Source organism: Delphinus delphis, chromosome 3 (genome assembly GCF_949987515.2).
Source record: "Delphinus delphis chromosome 3, mDelDel1.2, whole genome shotgun sequence".
Classification (NCBI taxonomy): domain Eukaryota; kingdom Metazoa; phylum Chordata; class Mammalia; order Artiodactyla; family Delphinidae; genus Delphinus; species Delphinus delphis.
Genome location: NC_082685.1, coordinates 11,194,098 through 11,205,988, shown reverse-complemented (window position 1 = coordinate 11,205,988; position 11,891 = coordinate 11,194,098). Strand labels below are relative to the sequence as shown.

Sequence of the window (11,891 nt, the reverse complement as noted above, 5' to 3'; positions counted from 1 at the left end):
CTGGTGGCGCGAGCAGGGCTTGGGGGAAGCAGTGGGTGAAGGATGAAGGGTTGGGACTTTGTCCCAACTGACTGAGAAGGAGATGGAGCTCCGCTTCGGGACACCTGTCACATTGCTCACGAAAGGGAGACAGTGGGAATCTGCTCACATCGCTCAGCCCTTCTGTGCAGGGCTCTGTCCCTGGCCACACACTAGAGCACACACCTTAACACCTACGTTCTGGAGAACTGGGTTTCAATCTGGGCTCTTCCCAATGGGGGTGATCATTAAACTGCCACTCACTCTCAAAACCCATCTTTGTCTAATAGCAAGGTGATAAAATCTAAAACATGAGACTATTATAAGAGTTTCAAGGATAAACATTTGGAACACATTAAGAGTTTAATAAACAGTGGCTAACAGTATCTTGTGGCAAAGCTACAAGTTATGCGAGATGCATCTTCCTGCAGCATCAGATTTGAAGAGTTGAGGATTATCTACTGGGAAAAATCTCACTTTTTTTTTTTTTTTGCGGTACGCGGGCCTCTCACTGCTGTGGCCTTTCGCGTCGCGGAGCACAGGCTCCGGACGCGCAGGCTCAGCGGCCACGGCTCACGGGCCCAGCCGCTCCGCAGCATGTGGGATCTTCCCGGACCGGGGCATGAACCCGTGTCCCCTGCATCGGCAGGCGGACTCTCAACCACTGAGCCACCAGGGAAGCCCCTCAGACTTACTTTTAAGCATGCATACACAAACACACTGGCACCAAACCAAAACAAAGGCAACACAGAAGATGCAGGATGACTTTTATGGTGCACAGTCTGTGTAACATTTGAAAACATGCAAATTGAAACCGTGTCCTGTTAAAGTGACACATATAAGTAGCAACAGTTTAAAAGCACATGAGAATAATAAATACCAAATTCAGGAGGCGGCAACCTTAGTGGGCTGGGGGCAAAAGAAACTAGGACAAGCTCATAGGGTCTTCAAACCATTAGTCGCACAGATCTAAAAAATGAAAGATCCAAAGCAAATATAATCTATGCTCAGATTCGAATGAACTAGGGGTGGATTCTTGGGTGTTTACTGTATTATGCTTCATATTATACATGCTTCACCCTCACCAGCCTTTACTTTTTACATGGCTTCTACCCCTCCCCCATTTCTTTATCTGTTCATCCTGTCTCTCATGCCTCCCCAGGTCCCTCCCCACCCCCACCCCACGTCAGCTCCTGAAGGCAGGGACCTGAGCCAGCTTTGCCCACTGCTGGGTCTTCAGCTCATGAACACTGCTGGCACTTAAGAGATGCACGTTTCAAACTATTACATTTAGAACAAATGGACAACAAGGTCCTAATGTATAGCACAGGAAGCTATATTGAATATCCTATGATAAACCATACTGGAAAAGAATATTAAAAAAGAGGGATTCCCTGGTGGCGCAGTGGTTGAGAGTCCGCCTGCCGATGCAGGGGACGCAGGTTCGTGCCCCGGTCCGGGAAGATCCCACATGCCGCGAAGCGGCTGGGCCCGTGAGCCATGGCCACTGAGCCTGCGCGTCCAGAGCCTGTGCTCCGCAACGGGAGGGGCCGCAACAGTGAGAGGCCCACGTACCGCAAAAAAAAAAAAAAAAAAAAAAGAAAGAAAAAAAATACTAAAAAAGAATGTCTATATGTGTATAACTGGGTCACTTCACTGTACAGCAGAGATTGGCACAGCATTGCAAATCAACCATACCTCAATAAAAAAACTAAAAAAATAAAGGTGTACATTTATTGAATGAAGGAATATTTTTCTGTATTCCTGGATTATTTAATTATAAATAAACAAAAGATTTGAGTGAGGAGCCCTTGGAAGATTGGTGCCCCCAGGCCCTGGGACCAGCAAAACCCATGGTCTCAGCTGACTGCCAACTGCCCTGGGTATAAAAGTGGCCTCATGGTTACATAAAAAATTGTCTGTTTCCAAAAGCGTGCTGCCCCTGAAGATCTGGGCTGAGCGACGTGGTGACTTGGATTGGCTTTGAAATATTCCCATAGAAACAGGTGTGAGATGCTGCTCACTGTTCAGTGTGAGTGGTGGGTTCATGGAGCTTTATCCTACTCATTCATCTCTATTCTGGGCTCATTTGAAATCCTTGAGTTTTTTTTTTTAAGAGTAGTAATTTTAGGGGGACGAGAAAGGGGTGAATGTGTGGAGCACAGAGGACTTTCAGAGCAGTGAAAATACTCTCTATGATACCATAATAGTGAATGAATACACGTCATCATACGTTTGTCCAAACCTACATACAACACAGGGAATCAACTGTAATGTACACTATGGACTTTGGGTCATTATGATGTGTCAAGGCAGGGGGTTTATAGGAAATCCCTTTACCTTCCACTCAATTTTGCTATGAACCTAAAACTGCTCTTAAAAAAACAAAAAGGGCAGCTTTAAAGGCTTAGCTTGCTATACGCCCCACCCCACCAATGCTGGCTCCCAGTTGGTGGGAATGCTGACTCCAGGGGCCCCGACGCCCGCCTTGGCCTCCCCTTCCCAAATGCCCCTTCCACAGGGGTAGGGGGTTCTGTTCCCTTCACCTAGAAGAACCTGGCACCAGGAGGTAAATCAGTAAATGCCTGATGGAGCTAGTCTTCCCTGGAGGGATCTGGCTCAGGCTGGCCAGGGGTTCCTGAAGATCCAAGACCTCCAACCCACCACGCCTCACACCCGGGGCTCCAGCACCCCTCCACCCCTAAGGAAAGGCACCAGATGAGGGCAAGTGCCCACTTTATTAGCCAGCAGCTGGTCTGCAGGGCTCCCCAAGGCCCACCCTCACAGGTGGACAACAGAAAGAACCTGCTACCCGCTCCCCTGTCCCTGGGACCCTGGGGCCAGTGGGGAAGAGGAGATACCAGGGGCAGGGGGACTGGCCTCACAGAGGCCTCGTAAGTACAAGGGGGTCACTGGCAGGGATGCAAAGGGCAGCAGGGTCTTGGGGAAGGCGGCCTATCCAGGGCGGTTCGTGTCATGCGGCCTCCTGTGTCGACGGGGGCCCCCGTTCGGCATCTAGGCGGCACAGGGGACTGTCGTACACCATCTGCAGGTTCACCTTGTGGCCCACCAGCTCCCGGATATTGTTGATGCCGTATTTGATCATTGTCGGGCTTGGGAGGGGGGACATGACATGGTTTAACATGAGGTCAGGTCATGCTCTCTTCTGATCAGAACCTCTCTTATCACCTTCCTTGAGTAAAAGCCCAAGTCCTTCCTGGGGCTCAAAAGGCCCTGCTCAACCTGTCCTGTCACCTCCCCACCCTCATCTCCTCCCATTCTCCACCTTCACTCACTCATTCCCTCCAACCACACTGGCCTTCTTAGTGTTCTCCAAACACAGCAGGCCCACTCCAGCCTCAGGGCCTTTGCACTGTCTATTCCCTCTGCCTGGAACGCCATTCCCCAGATATCCTCACGGCTTACCAATTCACCCACGTTCAGTCTTTGCTCAGATGCCTCCTCCTCTGAGAGGCCTTCCCTGACATCTCCTTAGCCCTCCCTGCTGTGTTTTCTCTATAACACTGCTTTTGGACATACTTTAAGCTTTACTTGTTATTTATCTCGCTGATTATCATCCTCTGTGTTCCACTAGCACCCCTGGCTTCATGGAAGTAGAGATGTGTATGTCATAATCACAGCACAGGACTCAGTACACAGCAGGTGCTCACTAAGGGTTTCTCAAATGAATGAACGAATGAATGGGGCTGAAAGTCTGCAGGCCCCCACGCCTGGCAAGCCACCTGAGTAAGGCAGCCAATACCCTAAGTGGTTTGGGTACTCACCGCTCAAGGGAGAGGCCCCAGGCAATGACTGACACATTCTCAGGGAGCCCCATGGGCAGCAGCATCTCGGGGCGGAAGATCCCAGAGTTTCCAACCTCCACCCACTTCTTCAGGCCTGTGAAGGCAGGAGAACGATGGGGCGGCTTGTGTGGGTGATACTGGGCCTGGCAGTTAGCTTGGGAGGTGGGGTGTGGGCTTGGCAGTGACGGGGACCTGGGCTGAGCCATGGGCAGCCTGAGACCTCCCTCCCTGTCCCAGTACTGGGTTCCAACCTGACCTTGGTGGTAGCTGAACACTTCCATGCTGGGCTCGGTGTAAGGGTTGTAGGTCGGCTTGAAACGCAGCTGGGTGATACCTGGGTGGGGAGGCAGCCAAACAGAGTGGGGGTGGGGGTGGGGCAAAGGGGGAGGAGAGGGGCAAAGGGGGAGGGTCAGGCTGACGACCAAGGCATCCTCCTGCTTGCCCACCCCAGCCCGCCTGCTCACCCAGCTTGGTGAAGAACTCCCGCAGGACGCCCATGAGGTGGCCTAGCGTGAGGCCGTGGTCAGCCACGACGCCCTCGATCTGGTGGAACTCGGCCAGGTGCGTGGCATCTAGGGTCTCATTCCGGAACACACGATCAATGGAGAAGTATTTGGCCGCTGTGAAGGGCTTCTGGAGATGAGAGGCAGGCCAAGCCCGGGCATGGGTGAGAAGGTCAGCATGTCAGCCCTGGCCGCTGCCCAACGCTGCCCAAGCCCTGCCCAAGCCCTGCCACACCTTCTGGGCCAGGCGGTAGAGGGCGCGGGCGCTGGCCGACGTGGTGTGGGTGCGCAGTAGGTTTTTCCGAGCCTCGTCCAGTTTCCAGTTGTATTTGTACCTTCAGAGGGACATACAGGAAGTCCATGATGCAGCTCACGGCCCCCAACCTCTTTCCCCCGACACCCCTGGGTGTCCTGCCCAGGAGCCAAAGTCCTGGGTCCTGCCTTACCCCTGTGAGCCGTAGCCGCCTTGAGAGTGGGTCCGCTTGACGCGATGGACGTAGTCCATTGGGAGCTGCTGGGCCTGGGCTGGATCTGGGCAGGACAGAGCAACATCTGGTCAGTCAAGGAGCATTTCTCAAATAGTCACCGCACTGAAAACAGATAGTGACACAGGCAGCTCCCTCCCCCGCCCTCCACAGCTGCCAGAGGGTACCTGGGAACACCTGAGTCAGTCACAACTCTCCTCTGCCCAGAACTTTCCGTGGTCCCATTTCCTCTTTTTTTTTTGGCCATCCTGCACAGGACTTAGTTCCCCAACCAGGGATCGAACCTGTGCCCTAGGCAGTGAAGCGCAGAGTCCTAACCACTGGACTGCTGGGGAATTCTCTCCTCCCACTCCTAACTGATCAGTTCCTCCAGCCACAGGGCTTCCCTGCTGATCTGTGAGCATACCAGGCATGTGCCAGCCTCAGGGCCTTTGCACTGGCCATTCCCTTTGCCTAGAACTTTCCTTCCCCAGGCATAGCTCCCTCCCTGACCTCCTTCCATCTTTGCTTAAGCAGCCTTCATTTTATTTTTAAAAATATTTTATTGGGGCTTCCCTGGTGGCGCAGTGGTTGAGAGTCCGCCTGCCGATGCAGGGGACATGGGTTCGTGCCCCGGTCTGGGAAGATCCCACATGCCGCGGAGCGGCTGGGCCCATGAGCCATGGCCGCTGACCCTGCGCGTCCGGAGCCTGTGCTCCACAACGGGAGAGGCCACGACAGTGAGAGGCCCGCGTACCGCAAAAAAAAAAAAAAAAAATTTATTTATCTTATTTTTTTGCATCGGGTCTTGGTTGCAGCAGACATGCTCCTTAGTTGTGGCTCACCAGCTCCTTAGTTGCAGCATGCGAACTCTTAGTTGCGGCATGCACGTGGGATCTAGTTCCCTCACCAGGGACCGAACCCGGGCCCGCTGCATTGGGAGCACGGAGACTTTTTTTTTTAATTAATTTATTTTTGGCTGCGTTGCGTCTTCATTGCTGTGGCGGGCTTTCTCTAGCTGCGGCGAGCGGGGGCTACTCTTCGTTGCGGTGCACGGGCTTCTCATTGCGGTGGCTTCTCTTGTTGCAGAGCACGGGCTTCAGTAGTTGTGGCATGCAGGCTCAGTAGTTGTGGCTTGCAAGCTCTAGAGTGCAGGCTCAGTAGTTGTGGCGCACGGGCTTAGTTGCTCAGCGGCATGTGGGATCTTCCCAGACCAGGCATTGAACCTGTGTCCCCTGCGTTGGCAGGCGGAATCTTAACCACTGCGCCACCAGGGAAGTCCCAAGCAGCCTTCATTTAATTAATTTAAAATAAATTTATTTATTTTATTTATTTTTGGCTGCATTGGGTCTTATTGCTGTGCGCAGGCTTTCTCTAGTTGCGGCGAGCGGGGGCTACTCTTCGTTGTAGTGTGCGGGCTTCTCTTGTTGTGGAGCACGGGCTCTGGGCACGTGGGCTTCAGTAGGTGTGGCTCGTGGGCTCTAGAGCACAGGTTTAGTAGTCGTGGCACACGGGCTTAGTAGCTCCGAGGCATGTGGGATCTTCCCGCACCAGGGCTCGAACCCGTGTCCCCTGCATTGGCAGGCGGATTCTTAACCACTGCGCCACCAGGGAAGCCCGCGGCCTTTAACTTAAATTGACAGCGTGCTCCCCCACCAACATAACGTCAATTCCCCCATCACATTTACTGCCATCTTTCATTGCCGGGTTTACAGCTTACTTAGAATTAAATGCATATCTCACCCAACCAGGATATGCGGGCCTCATCAGGGCAAGGATTTCTGTCTCATTCCTGGCTGTGACCCAGGTGTTTCACAGAGACTTTGGCACACAGGAGCTCAGTCATAGGTGCAGACTCTATGCTGTACGAATGTGCAAGTTCTTATGAGTCCCTTCCAGAGACACAATTTTAGTGCACCTGAAAAGCCTGACATCAAATCCCAGCCCCACCGCCTATAAGCTGCGACCCTGGGCAAGTGATGTCCCCTCTCTGAGACCTAATTTCCTCATTTGCAAAACAGGGCTAACAGTCTACTTCCTATAGTTGGTGGAAAGATTAGGACAGTGACAGCTCAGTAAGTTTTATATATATATTTTTTTTCTTTTTTCTTTTTTTTGGCCACACTACATGGCATGTGGAACTTCCCTGACAAGGGATCAAACCTGCGCCCCCCTGCAGCGGAAGCGGAGAGCCCTAACCACTGGGCCACCAGGGAAGTCCCATGGCTCAGCAAGTTTTGGATGCTGAAATGATGACAATGGCGCTGCTGCTCCTGGCCAGGTAACAGGCACCCAACAGCCTCATCTGCCCTGCTGGTGGGGGAAACAACAACCATTTTGGAAAGTCATTCAATTTCAGAGAGTACTAAGGACTGTGGAAGAAAGAAAGAACTGGGAAGCAATGTTGAAGACTAGCAGTGAGGAGCTTTTAGAACTTGGGGGGACAAGGGCATGTCAGGGTGGCCTCTCTGAGGTGATATGTGAACAGAAGCTTCATGCCAGAGCCTGCCATGAAGACCTGGGAGAAGACAGTTCTCGGCAGAAGCCACAGCACGGGCAAAGGCCCTGAGGTGGGCAGGAGGGGAGGTGGAAGAAGATAACAGAAGTTGATGATAGCAGCTCACACAGGTTTGTCGGCCACACTGAGGAGGATGGAGTTTATCCTGTAAAACGGTATGCCACCCCAAAAGGTTCTGTCCAGTCCTGGCACCTCTGATGGCGCAGCGGGGCCCACCCACCTCGCAGGAAGAAGGTGTCATGCTGGTCCCGTGCTGGGTGCTGCTGGGGCTGGAAGAGTGCGTCAAAGTTCCAGAAGGAGCTCTCAATGTAATTGTCGGTCGGCATCTCGGTGAACCTGGTGGGAGACACAGCCTGACTGCCCTGCCTGTGCCAAGCAGGTGGGCTAGCCCCACCCCTGGCCCCATGCTTACCCCATCTCCAGGAAGATCTGCCGGAACTGGGTGCGGACCTTGAGCAGGGGGTGCAGGTGGCCGCTGTCAGGGAGGACGCCATGGGCCGAGAAATTGTAGGGCTTGAAGGGCCGATCCCGCCAGGAGCCACTATGGGGAGATGCAGGGTACATGGGTCTGGTGGGGGCTGCCTACCACACCCCCATCGGCCCCCAGCTCTGGGGCTACCCCCTACCTGGAGATCATCTCTGGGCTCAGCTCTGTTTCCTGCTTGGAGATGCTGGTGCTAAAGGCACTGCCTTTGCTCACCCAGTAGGTCTTCAGGTTCCTGAGGCCAGAGGACAACGCTGTTACCTCCTCCAAGTGGTTTCCCTTGACCTCCCATCTGATGCTGACCCCAAAGTCACCCACCAAGTCATTCTGCTGTATTTCCTTCCTGACACTTACCATCTCCAGAATCCTCTTAGCTGGCCCCGACCTACATCCCTATGTTCATGCAGTTACTCATTCAACAAACATTTACTGAGAACCTAATGTGTACCAGGGTCTATTCAAGGCACTAGGCATATAGCTGGGAGTGATAATAATAGGTCAAGTTTAGAGAGTTTACTCCACACTAGGCTCTGCTCCATAAAATCACCCCATAATCCTGTGTGAAAAGGAGCCATTTTACACATGCATAAACAGAAGCTTGGACAGATCAGGTGACTTGGTCAAGGTCACACAGCTAGCATATGACAGAGCTGGGACTTGAATCAGGCAGCCCCATTCCAGTCTTTTTTTTTTTTTTTTTGGCCACACCATGCAGCACATGGGATATTAGTTCCCTAACCAGGGATCGAACCCAGGCCTCCTGCGGTGGAAGCTCAGAGTCCTAACCACTGGACCACCAGGGAATTCCCAGTTTGCGTTCTTATAACTGCTAGGCCACTGCTACGTCTGCTCAAAGGAGTCGTCAGCTCTGTGAGGGCAGAGCCCCCAGCCCGTCCAGGTCCCAGCAGTCATAAACATTCAGACGGTGCTTAGGACTGTAAAGGAAGTCAACAGGGCACAAGGGATGGAGGCCAGGAGTGAGGAACTTTTATGGAATTTGAAGGGAGGAAAGGGTGTCAGGGTGGCCTCTCTAAGGTGACACATGAGCAGAGGTTTGATGTCAGAACTTGCTTTGAAGAAGAGCAGGAAGCTCTTTCTCAGCAGAAGGCACAACAGAGGCAAAGGCCCTGACACGGCATGAGCCTGGCGTGCGTGCTCGACAACCGCAGTGTGAAGGGAGGCTGGGAGGAGACTGATAGCACCCTGGCCCAGTGTGGGCAGAACGGCTCCCCTTCTGCTCCAGGGCCATGCAGGTGACACAGGTGTGAGCCGGGGGGGCGGCACCCACTCACACTTCAGTCAGCAGCTTCCTCTTCCTGAGCTCGCTCCTCTCCTTCTCTCCCAGCTTCTCGGCCTGTCCACCCTGGACCAGCTGGAGCCGCCGCTGCACCTCATCCTCCACGCTATCCACCTGCCACAGTGATGGGCGTGAGGGGCCGTGAGGGCAGGGGGCCCAACTGTCCGACTACCTGTCCAACTACCGCCCGGCAGGGACTCACCACTCTGAACACCCGGGGCCCGTCGGCAGCACTCTTGTCCACTCGGATCCACTTGTTGGACATGGCCTTGCTGAAGCCCACCTTGCCACTGGGCAGTCGCTGTGGGAGCAAGGCTGCAGTGAGGGGGACACAAGGGTCGCCCTCATCCCAACACCTCCCTAGGCCCTGCCCACTCAGACTCCTACCATGAGCTCGCTCTGGGGCAGGCCCTCTGGGGGGACGCTGCGAAACACCCGGGCCTCATGGCTGCCTTCCCGGGCAATCTCCTCGCCCTCAGCGGTAAGCTCCCAGCGCTTGGTGGAACGCAGCTCAGCCTCGATTATCTGTAGGAAAACAGGGGGACACGGGCAGGGACAGGGTTCAGGTCCAGGCACCCCCTTGCCGCAGCACTGGGGACGCGGGTCAAAGAACAGCCTGTGATGCCAGCTTTGCCTCTCAGCTGTACCACTTCCCAGCGGAGTGATCTAGCCTCATTGAGCCTCAGTAGATCTTTTGTGACATGGGAAAAATGACAAAAATGATTCACACCTCCCAGGGTGAGGTAAAGTACTGAGGGTATTACCTGCCTGGCAAAGAACAAATCCTATCACTTTTGAACCTGGGAAAGATTTTTTTAAAGTCTTGGGTGAAATGATTTATTTCCACACTTACATGCATCTCAGTGTAGCCAGACGTCAGAGAAGAACCCAGGCTGCCCACATTACACACAGGAACCCTAGGCTCCCCTTTCGTTTTAATTCCTAGCTCTGCTCCTCTCTTGCTGTGTGACCTTGGGAAAGTTGCTTAACGTCCCTGAGCAAATTTTCTTATCCATGAGAGAAGGGTGTGGTGGGTTCTACCTCAGAGAGTTGTTTTGAGTAACTAAATTAATACACAGAAAGGATGCAGAGCGCTTAGTATGCAGCAAATGCTGCATAAATATAACTACTACTACATTAATATCATCGTCATCATCCTTACAATGAACCCCATTAAACTGCCAACACTTAACCCTCAGTAGCCTACACAAATGTCACTTTCACATCCATCAAGGTACTGTCATCCCATACACCATAGCTTCAATCCCTTTCTGCACTGACGACCTCAGGCTTCAAATCCAGGTTTGCCTGTTCCTTCTAGTGACACTGATCAAGATTCTGACCAGTGCTTAGAAGTTGTCACATCTGCAATATGGGGATAATAACAGTGCCATCAACTGAAGGTCACATCAAAGATTGGATGAGGAATAAATCTGAGGCCAGAGCAGGGCACATCATGTAAGTTTGATGTTTTCAGCTATGTTTTTTGAGTCCTAGCCTCATGGATCCAGCCTGCTGGGTGACCCACGGGTTGGTCAGCATCCTCCCCCTCTGGCTCCATCACCCTTCCCTTGTCCAAGTCAGAAGGCTGGGCTTCATCCGAGCTACCCCTACATTTCCATGAACCTTATTTCATTCTTTCACCTGAATCCCTTCTCTATTCCAGCTGCCTCCCTACAGCCAGGGACCATACCCTGTAGTTTGGGGATGTGCCAGCCTCTGCCACTGCCCCCTTGCCTCCAGTCCTGCCCGCACCGATCCTTTCCAAGAGTGATGTAGGCAGTACACACATCTCATTGGCTCTAGCTCCTGCCATGGCCCCCCAGTACCCCTGTGAGATAAAGACCTACAAGGCCTCGCAAAATCTGGCTCTGCTGGGTCTCTCTCACCACTTGTGCCACCTCCCTACCCCACTGTTCCTTAAAGTGCCATGGCTTTTCTACTCAATGCAGAAAGCCGACTCAGCTGTCGTCTCCTTTGGGATACTCTCCCTGATCCTCAAGCCTGGTTCTGCTAACACCTCTGAGTGCCCCGTGCTTCCTCCATCACTCCGGTCACTTGAGTATATCCATTATACCGCAGCCTGCGTGAAGGCGGCGACTGCGTCTTTCTGGTCCACCATTCTCCTCTCCACCCCCTCAACACTGATCATGCCTCAATGGACGTTTACTGCATGAGGAACATCCGTACCCCGGGGCCCTCACTCGGTCCTGACTCCCCCCCTGCGCACCCTGGGCGGGACACATACAATTACTCCTAACCAGGCCTGAGATAATCTGGCCTGGAGGCAGAGCCCTCCTGGCAAGGGAACCGCAGGTGCAAAAGCGAGGAGGCCCGGCATCACCGGCCCAGCTCACCTCACCCAGCGCCTGCAGGCTCTTCACGGCGCCCACCACGGTCTGATGCTCTACGCCCAGCTCGGCCGCCAGTTCAGCGCTGTCCAAGCCGCCATCGGCCGCCTCCAGCCGCTGCAGCAGCACCTCCGCCACCGGACCGTCTGCCATGACTGCTCCCAGGGCGCTCGGCGTGCGCTTGCCGGCGGCCAGAACAACCGGAACCGGAACCGGAACCGGCGCCGGGGGGCGTACACCGTCATCTTGAGTGTGGCAGACTATCCTGCAGGGCTCGGGTGCCGCCATCTTGAGCGTGTCACTTGAACTTAAGAGGGGGTTAGGGACCCAGTACTGGCTGGACTGGTGGTTTCTTGTTGACCAGAGAGGTCAAATTAATACCATCAAAGACAGACTCACAGCATTGTTTTAAGCTTCACCCAGCCTCACCAGCAGGGGCTGTGTGACCTT

The 11,891-nt window shown here is 53.6% G+C and overlaps 1 protein-coding gene across 1 annotated transcript; it reads right to left on the bottom strand.

Annotated features, from left to right (window-relative positions):
• Nucleotides 1-1,202: 1,202 nt before the first annotated feature.
• On the bottom strand, nucleotides 1,203-11,636 carry FARSA (phenylalanyl-tRNA synthetase subunit alpha). Its single transcript, XM_060007891.1, has 13 exons — nucleotides 11,448-11,636; nucleotides 9,478-9,615; nucleotides 9,293-9,391; nucleotides 9,086-9,204; nucleotides 7,936-8,028; nucleotides 7,722-7,850; nucleotides 7,530-7,645; nucleotides 4,774-4,858; nucleotides 4,563-4,662; nucleotides 4,289-4,457; nucleotides 4,081-4,158; nucleotides 3,804-3,918; nucleotides 1,203-3,131 (listed from the first exon to the last, which is right to left on the bottom strand). Exons 1-13 carry the CDS (start codon nucleotides 11,592-11,594, stop codon nucleotides 2,993-2,995), a joined length of 1,527 nt encoding a protein of 508 aa, XP_059863874.1. The 5' UTR covers nucleotides 11,595-11,636; the 3' UTR covers nucleotides 1,203-2,992.
• Nucleotides 11,637-11,891: the final 255 nt, after the last annotated feature.

Excerpts from the sequence above, each read along its gene's own strand:
- FARSA (XM_060007891.1), bottom strand. The coding sequence starts at position 11,594 with ATGGCAGACGGTCCGGTGGCGGAGGTGCTGCTGCAGCGGCTGGAGGCG. Across the intron at positions 9,616-11,447 it reads GCCTGCAGGCGCTGGGTGAG|ATAATCGAGGCTGAGCTGCG; the intron begins GTGAGCTGGGCC and ends GTTTTCCTACAG. Across the intron at positions 8,029-9,085 it reads AGGAAGCTGCTGACTGAAGT|GAACCTGAAGACCTACTGGG; the intron begins GTGAGTGGGTGC and ends CTCTGGCCTCAG.